The sequence below is a fragment of the Zeus faber genome (assembly GCF_960531495.2).
Source record: "Zeus faber genome assembly, chromosome: 7".
Lineage (NCBI taxonomy): Eukaryota > Metazoa > Chordata > Actinopteri > Zeiformes > Zeidae > Zeus > Zeus faber.
In genome coordinates, this window is record NC_137203.1 from 193,489 (window position 1) to 207,743 (window position 14,255).

The window sequence follows — 14,255 nt, forward strand, 5'->3', positions numbered from 1 at the left end:
GATTACAGTTCAGCTTTCAACACCATACTCCCCACCAGACTGGCTGTCAAGTTGAAGGAGCTCGGACTGAATACTCCGCTGTGTGCCTGGATCCTGGACTTCTCACAGCCCGGCCTCAGGTGGTTAAGGTGGGGAAGCAAATGTCCAGCTCCCTCGTCCTGAATACAGTATCCCCCCAGGGCTGCGTCCTCAGCCCCCTACTGTACACACATGACTGTGTGGCCAGGTCCAGCTCCAACACCATCATCAAGTCTGCTGACGACACCGTTGTTGTGGGCCTGATCACCGACGGTGATGAGAAGGCCTACCGCGAGGAGGTGGCTGACCTGTCACTCTGGTGCCAGGACAACAGCCTCCTCCTGAACGTCAGCAAAACTAAGGAGCTGATTGTGGACTTGAGGCGAGGATTACAATCGAGGACGCACGCGCCCTTGGTGATTAATGGGACTTCTGTTGACAGGGTGAGCAGCTTCAAGTACCTGGGAGTCGACATCACAGATGATTTAACATGGACTTTACAAACAGACACTCTGGTGAGAAAGGCGATGCAGCGTCTTTACCACCTCAGGCAGCTGAGGAAATTCCGGGTCTCGGTGAGGATCCTCAAGTCCTTCCACTGTGGAGCGGTGGAGAGCATCCTTACAGGCAACATCACTGCCTGGTTTGGGAACTGTACTGCTCAGGGCAGGCGGGCCCTGCAGAGGGTGGTGCATTCAGCTGAACGTACCACTGGAACTACCCTCCCCTCCCTGCAGGACTTGTACACCAGGAGGTGTAGTAGCAGAGCACGTAGGATCCTCATAACCCCAACAACGGACTGTTCCAGCTGCTGCGGTCAGGCAAGCGCCTCCGCAGTCACACAGCGAGAACAGAGAGAATGAGACAGAGTTTTTTCCCGCAAGCCATAAGAACTGTCAATGCTGACCTCACCAGGGGTCCTCACTGAGCTACACACATAGGCTCCACTACCTTACTGTACTGTATATAGCACACTGTACCGCATACTGTGTCACTGTTCTGGGTTGTTCGGTGTTACCGTATTGCTGCGCCGTACTGTTGTATACTGTGCTGTATTATCCCACAAACACTAGCTCACTTTATTCACATGCCACTTTAATGCACATATCTGTATATACATAATTGCCAATCCCATATACAAAAGTCTATCCCATATACGTAAGCCTATTCCCTTTATCTATTCCATTTAATTTAATTTAATTTTATCTTATTCTATATATTTTTATTTTATTCTATAAGTATTCGACTTACTGTATTACGTTTTAGGAATCAGTTAGTTGGTCTAGTAGAACAAAATTTTCCTAAGACATACTGTATGTAATCAGTTGCATTACATTCACTGCATTTATGTATAAAAGTATGTATCTGTATGTGACAAATAAACCTCTTGAATCTCTACCTGTACTAACTATTCTAGAACTAACTCCATCTGTACCAACTGTATTAGTAACTCTACTACTCCTAACTATACAAGTACTAACTCTACCTGTCCTAACCATACTTGTTCTTACTCTACTAGTGATAACTCCACTAGTGCTTACTCTAATTGTCCTAACTCTGCTAGTACTAACCCTACTGGTACCAATTCTACTAGTACTAACTCTTCTAGTAACTCTACTACTAACTTTACTAGTACGAACTTTACTAGTCCTAACGCTACCTCTCCTAACTTTACTAGTACTAACTCTACCTGTCCTATCTATACTAGTACTAACTCTACTAGTACTAACTCCACTTGTACTAACTTGATCAATGAGATGTGATGTCATATAAACATGTGATGTCATATAAACATGTGTACTTGTACATGTCCAGGGGAGTTCATCAGGGCGCTGTACGAGTCGGATGAGAACTGTGAAGTAGACCCGTCTCGTTGCGCGACCTCTGATCTCCAGGAGCAGCAAGACAACCTGAGGATGTGCTGCGAAGTGGTACTCTGCAAGATACTACAATCCTACAGGTACTAGTACACAGTGTGTCCACAGTGAGTACACAATGAGTACACAGCAAGTACACAATGAGTAAACAGTAAGTACACAGTGAGTTCACAGTGAGTGCTGTGTTGCAGGGTGTTCCCTCGGGAGCTGAAGGAGGTGTTTGCGTCATGGCGGCAGCAGAGCGGTAACCGGGGGCGACCGGAGCTCAGCGAGCGTCTGGTCAGCGCGTCGCTCTTCCTCCACTTCCTGTGTCCGGCCGTGGTGTCGCCCTCCTTCTTCCATCTCACGCAGGAGTTTCCTGACCAGCGCACGGCGCGCACGCTCACGCTTATCGCCAAGGTGACACAGAACCTGGCCAACTTCAGCAAGTAAGACCACCACCTAGCATGCACTGCAAGCGCCATCCCAAAAACATAGCCATGTTTGAGTGGTAGCAGGTTCTCCTTCCCCTGCTAAAACGTGACGTGTTCCAGGTTCGGCCAAAAGGAGGAGTACATGCTGTTCATGAACGACTTTGTGGAGCGGGAGTGGAGCAACATGCAGCGCTTCCTGCAGGAGATCTCACACCCAGACGGTGTGTCACACACTGCCGGCTTCGACGGCTACATCGACTTGGGGAGGGCGCTGTCCACCCTGCACACCTTGCTGACGGAACTGGACCAGGTACCCTGCTAATACCCAGCTAACAGAGCTGGACCAGATACTAGCATGCTGCTAACACCTCCACGCTGCTGCCAGGTTGCCTAGCATGTTGGCATGAAGCAGCTAGTGCTTTCAATGTTTTTTCTGTGTAAGTTTTATTTAAATTTTTTCTTTGTTGAACCTGATGTTTGTCTCTGCTCAGTCCTGTTTGGCTAAGCTAGGTCCGCTGTCACGCATCCTGAGGGAAGTGTCCGCAGCGCTAGCTAACCCTGGAGGCGGGGCTTATCCAGGAAGTCAGCCAGTCAGCTCAGAGGCTCAGCGTGTGGCGTCTCCACCCCCTCTGTCTCCACCTCTTGCCGCCTGCAGCCTGCAGAGTGATGGAGCAGAAAGCAGGTTTGCATGCTAAGCTAACGCTCCCCAGGACCCTCCCTCTCATCCTAGTTCTAAGCCTCGGAACCACCAGCGGTACCGGTACCTGGACCTAGGTGACCTACTGTGCTCATAACCTAGAAGCAGTGGATCTAGGGCCCTGGTCCTTTAGAAACTCCAACAAATCGGGGCGAATGGGCTCTGTTTGTTCATCCCTCTGCTCCATCCAGCTGCTCCATCCCACTGTGCCATCCCACTTTGCCATCCCACTGCGCCATCCCACTGCGCCATCCCACTGCTCCGTCCCACTGCTCTGTCTCACTGCTCCGTCCCACTGCTCCGTCCCACTGCTGCATCCCCCTGCTCCAGCGTGCTGCTTCATCCCGCTGCTCCATCCAACTGCCTCATCCCACTGCTCCATCTCAGCGGTCTATCCCACTGCTCACCGAGCAGACACCAGCGACATATCAAACAGTTTTAATATCTGTTCGTGTCAGGAGCGACTCAGCAAGATACAGCCAATGAGAGCAGACACGGGGTGAGGGGAAGGACTCGAGTGGGGAGTGCACGAAGCAACAGCAGAAACACACAACATAACTATTTGACTTTCTTCTCTAAGTTTTTTATATATTTCTTATTTAAAATCTTTTTTTTACCGTGATGAAGAATCAAATAAAAGATTAATAATACTGTCCCATAATACTGTAAATAGTACCATCCTCAGTACCATCCTGAGAACCATCCTGGTACCATCCTCGGTATCTTCCTCAGTACCATCCTCAGTACTATCCTGAGAACCTTCCTCCGAACCATCCTCAGAACCTTCCTCAGTACCATCCTCAGAACCTTCCTCAGAATGTTCCTCAGTACCATCCTCAGTACCATCCTCAGAACCACCCTCAGTACCATCGTCAGTACTATCCTGAGAACCTTCCTCCTTACCATCCTCAGTACCATCCTCAGAACCTTCCTTAGTACCATCCTTAGTACCTTCATCAGAACCATCCTCAGAACCTTCTTCAGTACCATCCTCAGTACCATCCTCAGAACCATCATCAGAAACTTCCTCAGAACCTTCCTCAGAACCATTTTCCGTACCATCCTGAGAACCTTCCTCTGAATATTTATCAAAACCTTTCTCAGTACCATCCTCAGTAGCATCCTCAACCTTCATCAGACCCATCCTCAGAACCTTTCTCAGTACAATCATCAGTACCCTCCTCAGTACAATCCTTAGATCCTCCATCAGTACCTCCCTCAGAACCATCCTCAATACCATCCTCAGTACCACCCTGAGCATTATCTTCAGTGCCATCCTCAGAACCTTCATCAGAACCATCCTCAGTACCATGAACTGACTCTTAACTCTTCAGTCACTGAATCTTTAATTTTGGATTAAAAGATTCCTTAGAGAATTCCATTTACACCCAGGCACACCTCGATTCTTCCTCCGTCCTTCAGGAAGTCCTCCGTCTCTTCTTGTCCTCCATCCTTCAGGAAGTCCTCCCCCTCTTCTTATCCTCCATCCTTCAGGAAGTCCTCCCCCTCTTCTTATCCTCCATCCTTCAGGAAGTCCTCCCTCTCTTCTTATCCTCCATCCTTCAGGAAGTCCTCCCCCTCTTCTTATCCTCCATCCTTCAGGAAGTCATCCATCTCTTCTTGTCCTCTGTCCTTCAGGAAGTCCTCCCTCTCTTCTTGTTCCCATCCTACAGGAAGTCCTCCCTTCTTCTCACCCTCCGTCCTTCAGGAAGCTCTACCTCTCTTCTTGTCCTCCATCTTTCAGGAGGTCCTCCCTCTCTTCTGGTCCTCCATCCTTCAGGAAGTCCTCCCTCTCTTCTAGTCCATCTATCCCTCTTCCCTCGCTCCCTTGATTTGTTAAAACCTGCCTGGAACTCATGAGATTCTGGGACTTTGTATCGCTATCTCGTCTAACCGCTAAGCTAATTTGTCACAGGAGTTTAATCTGAATGTGTGTGTGTGTGTGTGTGTGTGTGTGTGTGTGTGTGTGTGTGTAGCTTGATAGACTTCACCAGACTTCCATCTCCGACTCCAGAGAATAAAGATTTGTTTTTTGTTACGAAAGGATCCAGTCTGCAGCCAGCAACAGGTAAACCCTAACAATGACCCTTGAACCCTGACCCCTGAACATGACCGTCAGTAGTGATCAGTTTACTGCTTCTCATCCAGATTGTTGACGTTTGAATAGTGTAAAAGTACTTCAGGATGATGGGTTGATCAGTGCTGCTACTCCAATACCAACTGATAATCTAAAGTAATCTATTGATAATCTGTAATGTTTATATCAAAATATGTATTTTATGACTTCCTTGTCACTTCCTGTAGGCCTGCAGCCCTCTCCAACTGCCAGCTCCTCCTACTCAGAAGCCAATGAGAATGAAGCAGGACAGGAGACGGCAAATGAGAGCAGGGGGGCGGGGCCAGATCTGACTAATGAGAGCCGCAGTCTGTCCTTGCTAGACCTGCAGGACTCGTCTCCTAGCGATGGCGATGATGGACAGTGGCAAAGCAGGACGGGGCTCCTCCCCCTCTCCTTTCAGAACCCCGTCTACCACATGACCGCCACTTCACCCCGGCAACCGCAGCATCCAGAGGCTACGCCGTCAGATGGCTCCACTGGTTCTCATGGCAACACTGGCGACAGGAACACGGTGACCACCAAGCCAGCGTTCCTGACTCAGATGTCTGTTGGTCCGAGTGGGATGGAGAGAGCAGAGAGGGGAGAAAGAGAGAGAGAGATAGAGAGAGGAGAACGAGGCGAACGAGCAGACCGCATGTCGGCTCTGTCCAGCAGCAGCAGTGGTGAAGAGTATTCTCGCCGTCAGCTTTCGGTTACAGAACCAGGAGGTGAGATGATGATATCATGATGATGTCAGGATGTCACGACATTGTTATTGCGATGTCATGATGATGTCATGGCGAAGTCACGACAATGTCACGATGATTTCATGATGATGTCACGACAAAGTCATGATGTCACAACAATGTCATGATGATGTAATGATAATGTTATTGTGATGTCATAATGCTCCAGGTGCTCCCATCGGCCCCCGTCAGAACTCGGCCATCCCCTCTTCGGGCCCCCAGTGGCGTATTGACCAGCCCCCCCCAGGCCCTCCCCGTGGACGGACTCCACCCAGCATGCTAAACAGCGCAGGCTCCGCCCACCCCCCTCGCCCCGCCTCTGGGAGCATGATGTCATCAAGCCCTGATTGGCCCAGTGGCCAATCACGGCTCAGGCAGACGTCATCATCTTCCAAAGGAGAGAGCCCCGAGAAACAACGGCCCGTTACCAAGGTAACCATCAAACTAGTTATTTAGATTAAGTGCAGTACTCCGTAGCACAGTACTAGTTAGTTAGATGAAGTGCAGTACTCCGTTGTACAGTACTAGTTAGTTAGATGAAGTGCAGTACTCCGTTGTACAGTACTAGTTAGTTCGATGAAGTGCAGTACTCCGTAGTACCACTAGTCCTGTGTGTCCAGGCTCCCTCTCCAGTCAACCCTGGGGCATTGGACCGCACCGCTGCCTGGCTGCTCAACATGAACTCTGGCGCCCCGTATGGAGAGACTGAGGACGATGACTCTGAGAAGGTAGCTAGTTAACTAGTTAGTCAGTTAGTTAGTTTGGACGGAGAGCGCCCCCTGCTGGTCCCCCACCCAGTGTGTGTGTGTGTGTGTGTGTATGTGTGTGTGTGTGTGTGTGTGTGTGTGTGTGTGTGTAGTACCTGCAGGAGATCACCGCCCTGCAGGAGAGGCTGCGCGTTGCAGCACTGCGACAGGAAGAGTGTGAGGCCAGACTGCAGGTCCAGGACCAGCATAACCAGAGGCTGCTGCAGGAGTACCAGGTGATACTACAGTACTATATATATGTTATAATATAACACAATACAACCAGAGGCTGCTGCAGGAGTGAAACTACAGTACTCATAGTACATAACACAAAACATCATATATAGTACAATTTCTATCATAACATAAGGGGCGAGACAACAGGGAGCTCTCCATTCACTTTGTGACTCAAAGATGAATCATAATTAAATGTATGACAGTGTTGTATTTCTATTACTTTATTACTTGATCATTTTCCATTACTTAATCATCTTTATTTTAGACGTACTCAGAAATGATTGTAGATTAAAAACATCCAGGCTGGGAAACTAAAAATTTGGTAACAAGATGGAGGATTATACAGGATTATCTAGGGTTGTATATGGTTATATAGGATGAGATAGGATTATAACCCGAACCCATATTGGATTAGATATGATTCTATAGGATAATATAGCATTAGCTATGACTCAATAGGATTCGATAGGATTAGATAGGATTATATAGGATAAATAGAATTATATAGGATTATATAGGGTTATCATTTACATTTAGTCATTTATCAGACGCTTTTATCCAAAGCGACTTACAATTGTTCAAACACCGACGGACGCAGCCATCAGGAGCAATGAGGGGTTAATTGTCTTGCTCAAGGACACTACAGCCTGCTAGCAGGAGGAGCCTGGGATCGAACCAGCGACCTTTAGATCACTAGACCACCAGCTCTACCGTCTGAGCCACCATCCCCTATAGGAAGGTTATATAGGATAATATAGGATAAAATAGGATTTTTTGGGATTATATAGGGTTAGATATGATAATATTGCATTATATAGGGCCATATAGGATTAGATAGGATTATATAGGGTTATATCGGATAATATAGGATTAGATTGGATTATATAGGATTATATAGAATTCGATACGATAATTAAGGATGAATAGGATTATATAGGTACTCCTCACTCCACGACCTACCTGTTTAACGACCAATCAGACTTACGACCAGCTCTCCGACTAGTCTGTATTGTACACTGTGTACAATACCAAACATCTCATCACCCTTTATACACTATATATACTATATACACTATACTGTATATACTATATACACTATATATCAGGCATGGGAAAACTTTGACTCAGGGGCCACAATGGGTTTTAAAATTTGACAGACGGGGCCGAGCCAGAAGCAGATGGATGGAGAGTGTTTGTGTGAACTAATATAAATTACATGTAAAAGTAAATACATAAAAAGTTTTGCCCTTTAAAAGGTAGCCACTGGGGGTTGCCAAACCGTGAATAGTAAGATGTTTTTTACGCAAGGTTTATTTTTACTTATTATTTCTTAAATGTGTTTTTTTCTTTACTTTTTATGAAAAAAAGAAAAGAAAAAAAAGTAAAGAAACTTACATTCAATTTCAGTGGAACAGTGTTGTTTGTCACCCTTTGTTGCCAGTGAATAAAGTTTGGTCTCAGTTTGGTTGTGGCAATTGTCAGGACAGATCTGAGGTGTTCATCAATTAACTCGCGTGCATAGTTGATGTTCATCACGCCGTATGTCTGCTCACACAGGTAGGTAAAGCCAAACAACACCAGCCTCGTCTGTGCCATCTTCCCAATGTTTGGAAACGTGGCTTTGCTTAGTGAAAGAGAGTTGAACTTCTCCTTTAAGACGGAGTCACATTGAAGATCGATCAGTTCCAATTGCAACTCCTGCGGCGCTGTTTCAGAGTCAGCTGGTGTCATGAGGGGACATGACACCAGCTGAAGTGACAAAATCAGAAAACCTAAGCAGAATTCTCCGTGCTGGTCGTCCAGTGATTTGCTGAATTTCTTCACATGTCAAGGGGCCTCTTTCAGTGTCGCTAGTGTGGGGAAATGAGTGAATGATTTGTTTGAAATTTGTCTTGAGAACCAAGTCAACTTGGCTTTGAAGGCTCTCAGGTTTGTGTTCATTTCATGCACAAATTGATGTTTACCTTGTAGCTTCACGTTCAGCTCATTCATGTGTGTCAATATGTCAACAGCAAAAGCAAAATCACAAATCCAATCTGAGTCGCTCAGCTCAGGAAAATCATCGGCTTTCCCGATTAACTCCAAAAATGAGCTAATCTCCCCTTTGAGCTCCCACACTCCTCAACATACTTTCCCCAAACTTAACCAGCGGACATGAGAGTGGTAAAGCAAGTCCTGGTGATCAGCATCTGGAAGGAACTTAAGGAACTTAATAAATTGACAATGCTGAAGTCCCCTCGCTTGTATACAGTTAACAAATTTTACGACTGTATTCACTACATGATCAAAGTGCAATATAGACTTACACAGGGCTACCTGATGGATTATGCAGTGTAGGAATCATATCCAAGCCAGGGTTTTCCTCTTTCACCTTCTCTGGATTCTTTTCAGCAGCCCGACGTTTTTTCCTGTCAGGTTTGGTGATCCAGCCGTGGTAACATTGGCAAGTTTACACCAAGGTAGATTCGGCCTCTCGATGACACCAGACACGCTGTCATACAAATCCTCTCCTCGTGAATTCCCCATTAGGGATTCCATGGGCAAAAATTCCTCTTATCTCAAAATTGTCATTAATCCCTCTGATAAAAATTAAGAGCTGAGCGGTGTCTTTTATGTCATTACTTTCATCCAGTGCTAACGAATATAACTTCAACGACTCAGCATTTTTGTTTAACTCGCTGGCTATGTTTTCGTCAATTGGTTCTACACAGCGAGTCACTGTCCTGCGTGATAAACAAATTTTTTCCAATTTGTTTTTGCTCTCTGGACACAAGAGACCTACTGTCTCTACCATGCATTCTTTCACACCTCCCCTTGGGAGAAACTCTCCAAGGGGAGGTGAAATAGTAGTTTGTCTGTGAATTGTTTTTTGCTGAGTCTGTAAATTGGCTGCCAACCTCTGAGCAGTAGCCGCCCGTTCTTGCAATGACTGCTTGTTAGCGTAGTTAGCATGCTTGGTGGAAAAGTGGCGGCTGATATTGTAATATTTGAAAACTGCAACGGTTTCTTGGAAAATAAGACATACAGTCGTTGACATTGTGAAAAAATATTTAGTTGTCCACTCCTTGTTAAACACTCGGCACTCACTGTCAGCTTTTCTTTTCTTTTGGTCAGCTCATTTTTACAGAAGGGCTCAAAGCCTTTGCCTTTTGCCCTTCTACTTCACCTTGCTGCAAAGGTGAAGTAGAGAGGATAGACCAGACTTTAAAAAGGTGTGCTGGAGTGCACCATCTAGTGGGATCAACTGAAACGCTTGCCATTGCAGGAAAAGGGCAAAATGAATGCGGTCTTTACTATAATTTGGTACTAATAATATTAGTAACAAATTAAAGTAAAGACCGCATTCATTTTGTGTGTTTGGGGATGCCTCTTTTCTTTTTGCCCCTGGCCGCATTTGCAGGTAAACTCGAGAATCTTGTGCATTACTGCTTGTTCAGAATCTGCATCACCAACCTCAACGGACTTCATCACGTCATCAACTTCTTCTGTTGTAACAACGGGCGTATCATCGGTCTCCTCCGGTGGTTCTTGAAAATATGACGTTTCATCGTCAAATTCAGGTTGAAATCTACTGTTTGAAATGTTCTCCAAGTCAAGGACAACAACGGTATCAGATTCAGTATTGTTGTCATTCTCTGCGTCCCTGTCGGAGAACTGACTAGTCATAGTGGAAAATTAAGTCCAGTACGCACTGCTTACACTGACATGGATCTATCACACTGGTCAGATTAAGGTCCACGATATGATTTAGATCTTCCTTCACCCTCTTCTCCTTATCCGTAACAACACGGAGACAAAATTTTCCACAGACGTGAAACTGGATCCCAAGCTTGTTTATGGAAGTGATATCAGCATGACTTCTTCGTTGGTATACGTTGGGATACGGCCCCTCCACAATGATGTCTCCGTGTGTGTGTAAAAGAAGTACAATTTAAAGGTTGAACTCTATCAAAACGGTTTCACATTGTGAGTTTACATCACATGGAACATGGATGAATGATCTTCACCTGCACGGACGCTTTAAAGGAAATGATCGATCGGCGCTGTTAAGTGTCTCAGTAAGTGAATTGTGTTCCCCATGTCATCTAACGGGAATATTTAACTCTACAGTTTAACATTCATTTACTATTTTAAAAATCAAACTCGGTTTTTAAAATACTTTGAGAGATAGAAAAAAATAAAAAGACAAAGGAACACAAATCTGGAAAAATCTAATTTTCCTTTGGAAAGGTTTTTTGAAGGTGATTTTAGAAATGTGCGAGATAGCGGGTTTTGCTGTGGTGGGTCACATATAGTATATATAGTGTATATAGTATATAAAGTGTGATGAGATGAGATGCTTGGTATTGTACGCAGCGCACAATACAGGAGAGGTGGTCGTAAGTCCGTAGGTCATTCAGTGAGTAGTACCTTTAGTAAATAATATAAGAACGTCATATAACGTCTTCCTATAAATCTCATCTCCTTCCTTTTGTTTATATTGTATTTTATACTTGCTTCTCAGATACAACATAGTGGTATTTGGAGGACTGGATGGTTTCTCAACAAAGGCAGGTGACTGCTGCTGTATTTTAGTAATTGCACAACATGCTGTGCATGGCTCTACCAGCTGGACTGCTCTTTGGTCAACATGGTGTAAACACATATAGAAGCTTTGATTTATCATCAGTTAAAATATACAGCCAGTGCACAGCTTTCCCACCATTACAAAACATTTAATAAATATGGTCAGGACAGGATCCAGAAAACAGCTGAAACATTCACTCTGTATTACAGAGCTCTGCAACAGAAAGTCATGAAGTCATGGGAGCTTTCCTTTTATAGGCACTCCCTCTGATAGCTGTAGTTCAGCTTTTAATTAATGCAGCAAACTCTTTACATTTTGTTCAGTGTATTAATCAGATTGTTATTGAAAAAATCAACTATTACATGACCTGAGTCCAGTTGAACATGTGAAAACTGCAATTCTGCTACTGCATTAAGGAACCGTTTGGAGCGACATGTTAGAATATAGAATATTGTTCAGAAACATTCATATTAGACTGACATGTTTACAAGGGGTTAAGGTTACCCTGACCCTGGAGGATGAGGTATGACTAAGTAGGGTTAGTGTCAGTCACCTGGGTGGTGTTAATATTCTGGGTTGTGTTGTAGGCTCGGCTGGAAGACACGGAGAGCCGCCTAAGGAGACTCCAGGACGACAAAGATCTGCAAATGAACAGCATAATCAGCAGGTGGAGAAGTTAGCAGTACAGTTAGCAGTTAGATTAGCATCAGGGAAGCTACATGCTACATGCTACAATTAGCAGTAAGCAGTAAATATCCATAAAAATGATACTGTTTATGAAATGAAACAATATCTGACAGAATTTGTTTATTCATAAACTGAACCATACAAACTGTAGATCCAACAGCCAGACAGCCCCTACTTGTCCAATACCTCCACTTGACTAATACCCCCGCCCGACTAATACCCCCACAATACTAATGTACCCAACCGTCTTATACCCCCACAGGACTAATACCCCACCCGACTAATATCCCTACCTAACTAATACCCACAAGACTAATATCCCCACCTGTCGAATATCTCCACAAACTAATACCCCCGCCCAATTAATAATAATAAATTATGCTACGTAAATAAATTAAATAATAATAAAAATTATAATAATAATAACAATACTAATATTTGTAATAATAATAATTAATAATTGTAATAAGAATAAAAGTAACAATAACAATAATATTACTAATAATGTAATAATAATAATAATAGTAATAATAATAATAGTGATGATAATAATAATAATAATAATAATAATAATAATAATAATAGTAATAATAATAGTTATAATAGTAATAATAATAATAATAATAATAGTAATAATGTAATAATAATGATAATATAATAAAGTAATAATAGTGATAATAGTAATAATTATAATAATTATTGTTATTATACAAGTAATAATAAAATAATGATAATAATAGTAGTAGTAGTAGTAGAAGTAGTAATAATAGTAATAATAGTAGTGGTAGTAGTAGTTGTAGCATTAGCAGCAGTAGTAGCAGTAGTAGTAATGATAATAATAATTATTGTAGTAGTAGCAGTAATAATAATACATGTGTTGTAGGCTGATGACTGTGGAGGCGGAGCTAAAGAAGGATCACTGTGACATGCAGGCTGTGGTGGACTCCAAGCAGAAGATTATAGAAGCACAGGTCTGTCTGTCGGTATCTCTCTCTAAAAGGAGGTCTGGATGCTTCCAACAGTCTTAAGTCAGCTATCTCTCTCGACCTGTCGCTCTCTCATCCTGTCTCTCTCTCCAGGAGAAGAGGATATCCAGTCTAGATGCTGCGAACAGTCGTCTGATGTCGGCACTGACTCAGCTGAAGGAACGCTACACTGTGACATCACAGAGGAATGGACTGTCACCAAGCAACAGCTCCGCCCTCCAGATCACTGAGAATGGAGAGTTCCGCAACTCACAAGGCAACTGTTAGAGAAGGAGCAACCTGATTGGATGACTAGGAATGCGGAGCAACCTGATTGGACAACTGAGAATGAGGGGCAACCTGATTGGACAACTGAGAATAAGGGGCAACCTGATTGGACAACTGAGAATAATGAGCAACCTGATTGGACAACTGAGAATTAGGAGAAACCTGATTGGACAACTAAGAATAAGGAGCAACCTGATTGGACAACTGGGAATTAGAAACTGAGTTAGAAATCTGCTTCTGACTTTCGACGATCTTCGTCCTGATGAGTAGGAAGTTGACCAATTGACCAGGAGCGCTAACGATGTGACAGAACCGTAGCCATGGCAACATCTGAGCTTTATTCACTGCATTTAACACTGACATTAATTTAGCATCTTAATAAAGATTTGTTGTATTTTGGAACGTATGATAGAACTGTAAATGTGATCTGTGAAAACCTATGTCATCACTTCCTGTCATTTCCAGTACCCTGAAGTTTATGTTTTGATTAGAATCAAAACTATGAAGTAAAAGTTCAGAGGTAGAAAGTATTTTAAAAATCACAAAATAAATCTGTATTTAACAAGTATTTGTATTTCTGAGATAGTGTTCAAATCTGTCCTAGTACACACTATGCATCCATCCACCCATCTGTCCCTCTATCATCCATCCATCTATCCATCTATCCATTCACCCATACATCTGCCCTTCTCTCATCCATCCATCCATCCACCCATCTATTTCCCAATCCATCCCTCCCTCCATCCATCAAACTCTCCATCCATCCACCCAACCATCTATCTCTCATCCATCATCCATCCATCCATCCCTTTACCCCTCAATCCACTCATCCCTCAATTCACCCATCCCTCCCTCCATCCATCATTCCATCATTTACATTTCCATTTATTCATTGATCAGATGCTAAACAAGAATA

At 43.9% G+C, this 14,255-nt stretch overlaps 1 protein-coding gene across 1 annotated transcript in view; it reads left to right on the top strand.

Annotated features, from left to right (window-relative positions):
- LOC307232945 (disabled homolog 2-interacting protein-like) overlaps window positions 1-13,340 on the top strand; it is a 47,294-nt gene extending 33,954 nt beyond the window's left edge. The window contains exons 6-17 of the mRNA XM_080004160.1: window positions 1,834-1,978; window positions 2,087-2,323; window positions 2,429-2,618; window positions 2,800-2,990; window positions 4,982-5,073; window positions 5,310-5,831; window positions 6,019-6,281; window positions 6,470-6,577; window positions 6,709-6,831; window positions 11,987-12,066; window positions 12,970-13,057; window positions 13,166-13,340. Of these exons, the coding sequence (XP_079860286.1) occupies window positions 1,834-1,978; window positions 2,087-2,323; window positions 2,429-2,618; window positions 2,800-2,990; window positions 4,982-5,073; window positions 5,310-5,831; window positions 6,019-6,281; window positions 6,470-6,577; window positions 6,709-6,831; window positions 11,987-12,066; window positions 12,970-13,057; window positions 13,166-13,339 (2,213 nt within the window). The 3' untranslated portion in view covers window position 13,340. The remainder of the gene's footprint in view (window positions 1-1,833; window positions 1,979-2,086; window positions 2,324-2,428; window positions 2,619-2,799; window positions 2,991-4,981; window positions 5,074-5,309; window positions 5,832-6,018; window positions 6,282-6,469; window positions 6,578-6,708; window positions 6,832-11,986; window positions 12,067-12,969; window positions 13,058-13,165) is intronic.
- The last annotated feature ends 915 nt before the right edge of the window (window positions 13,341-14,255 follow it).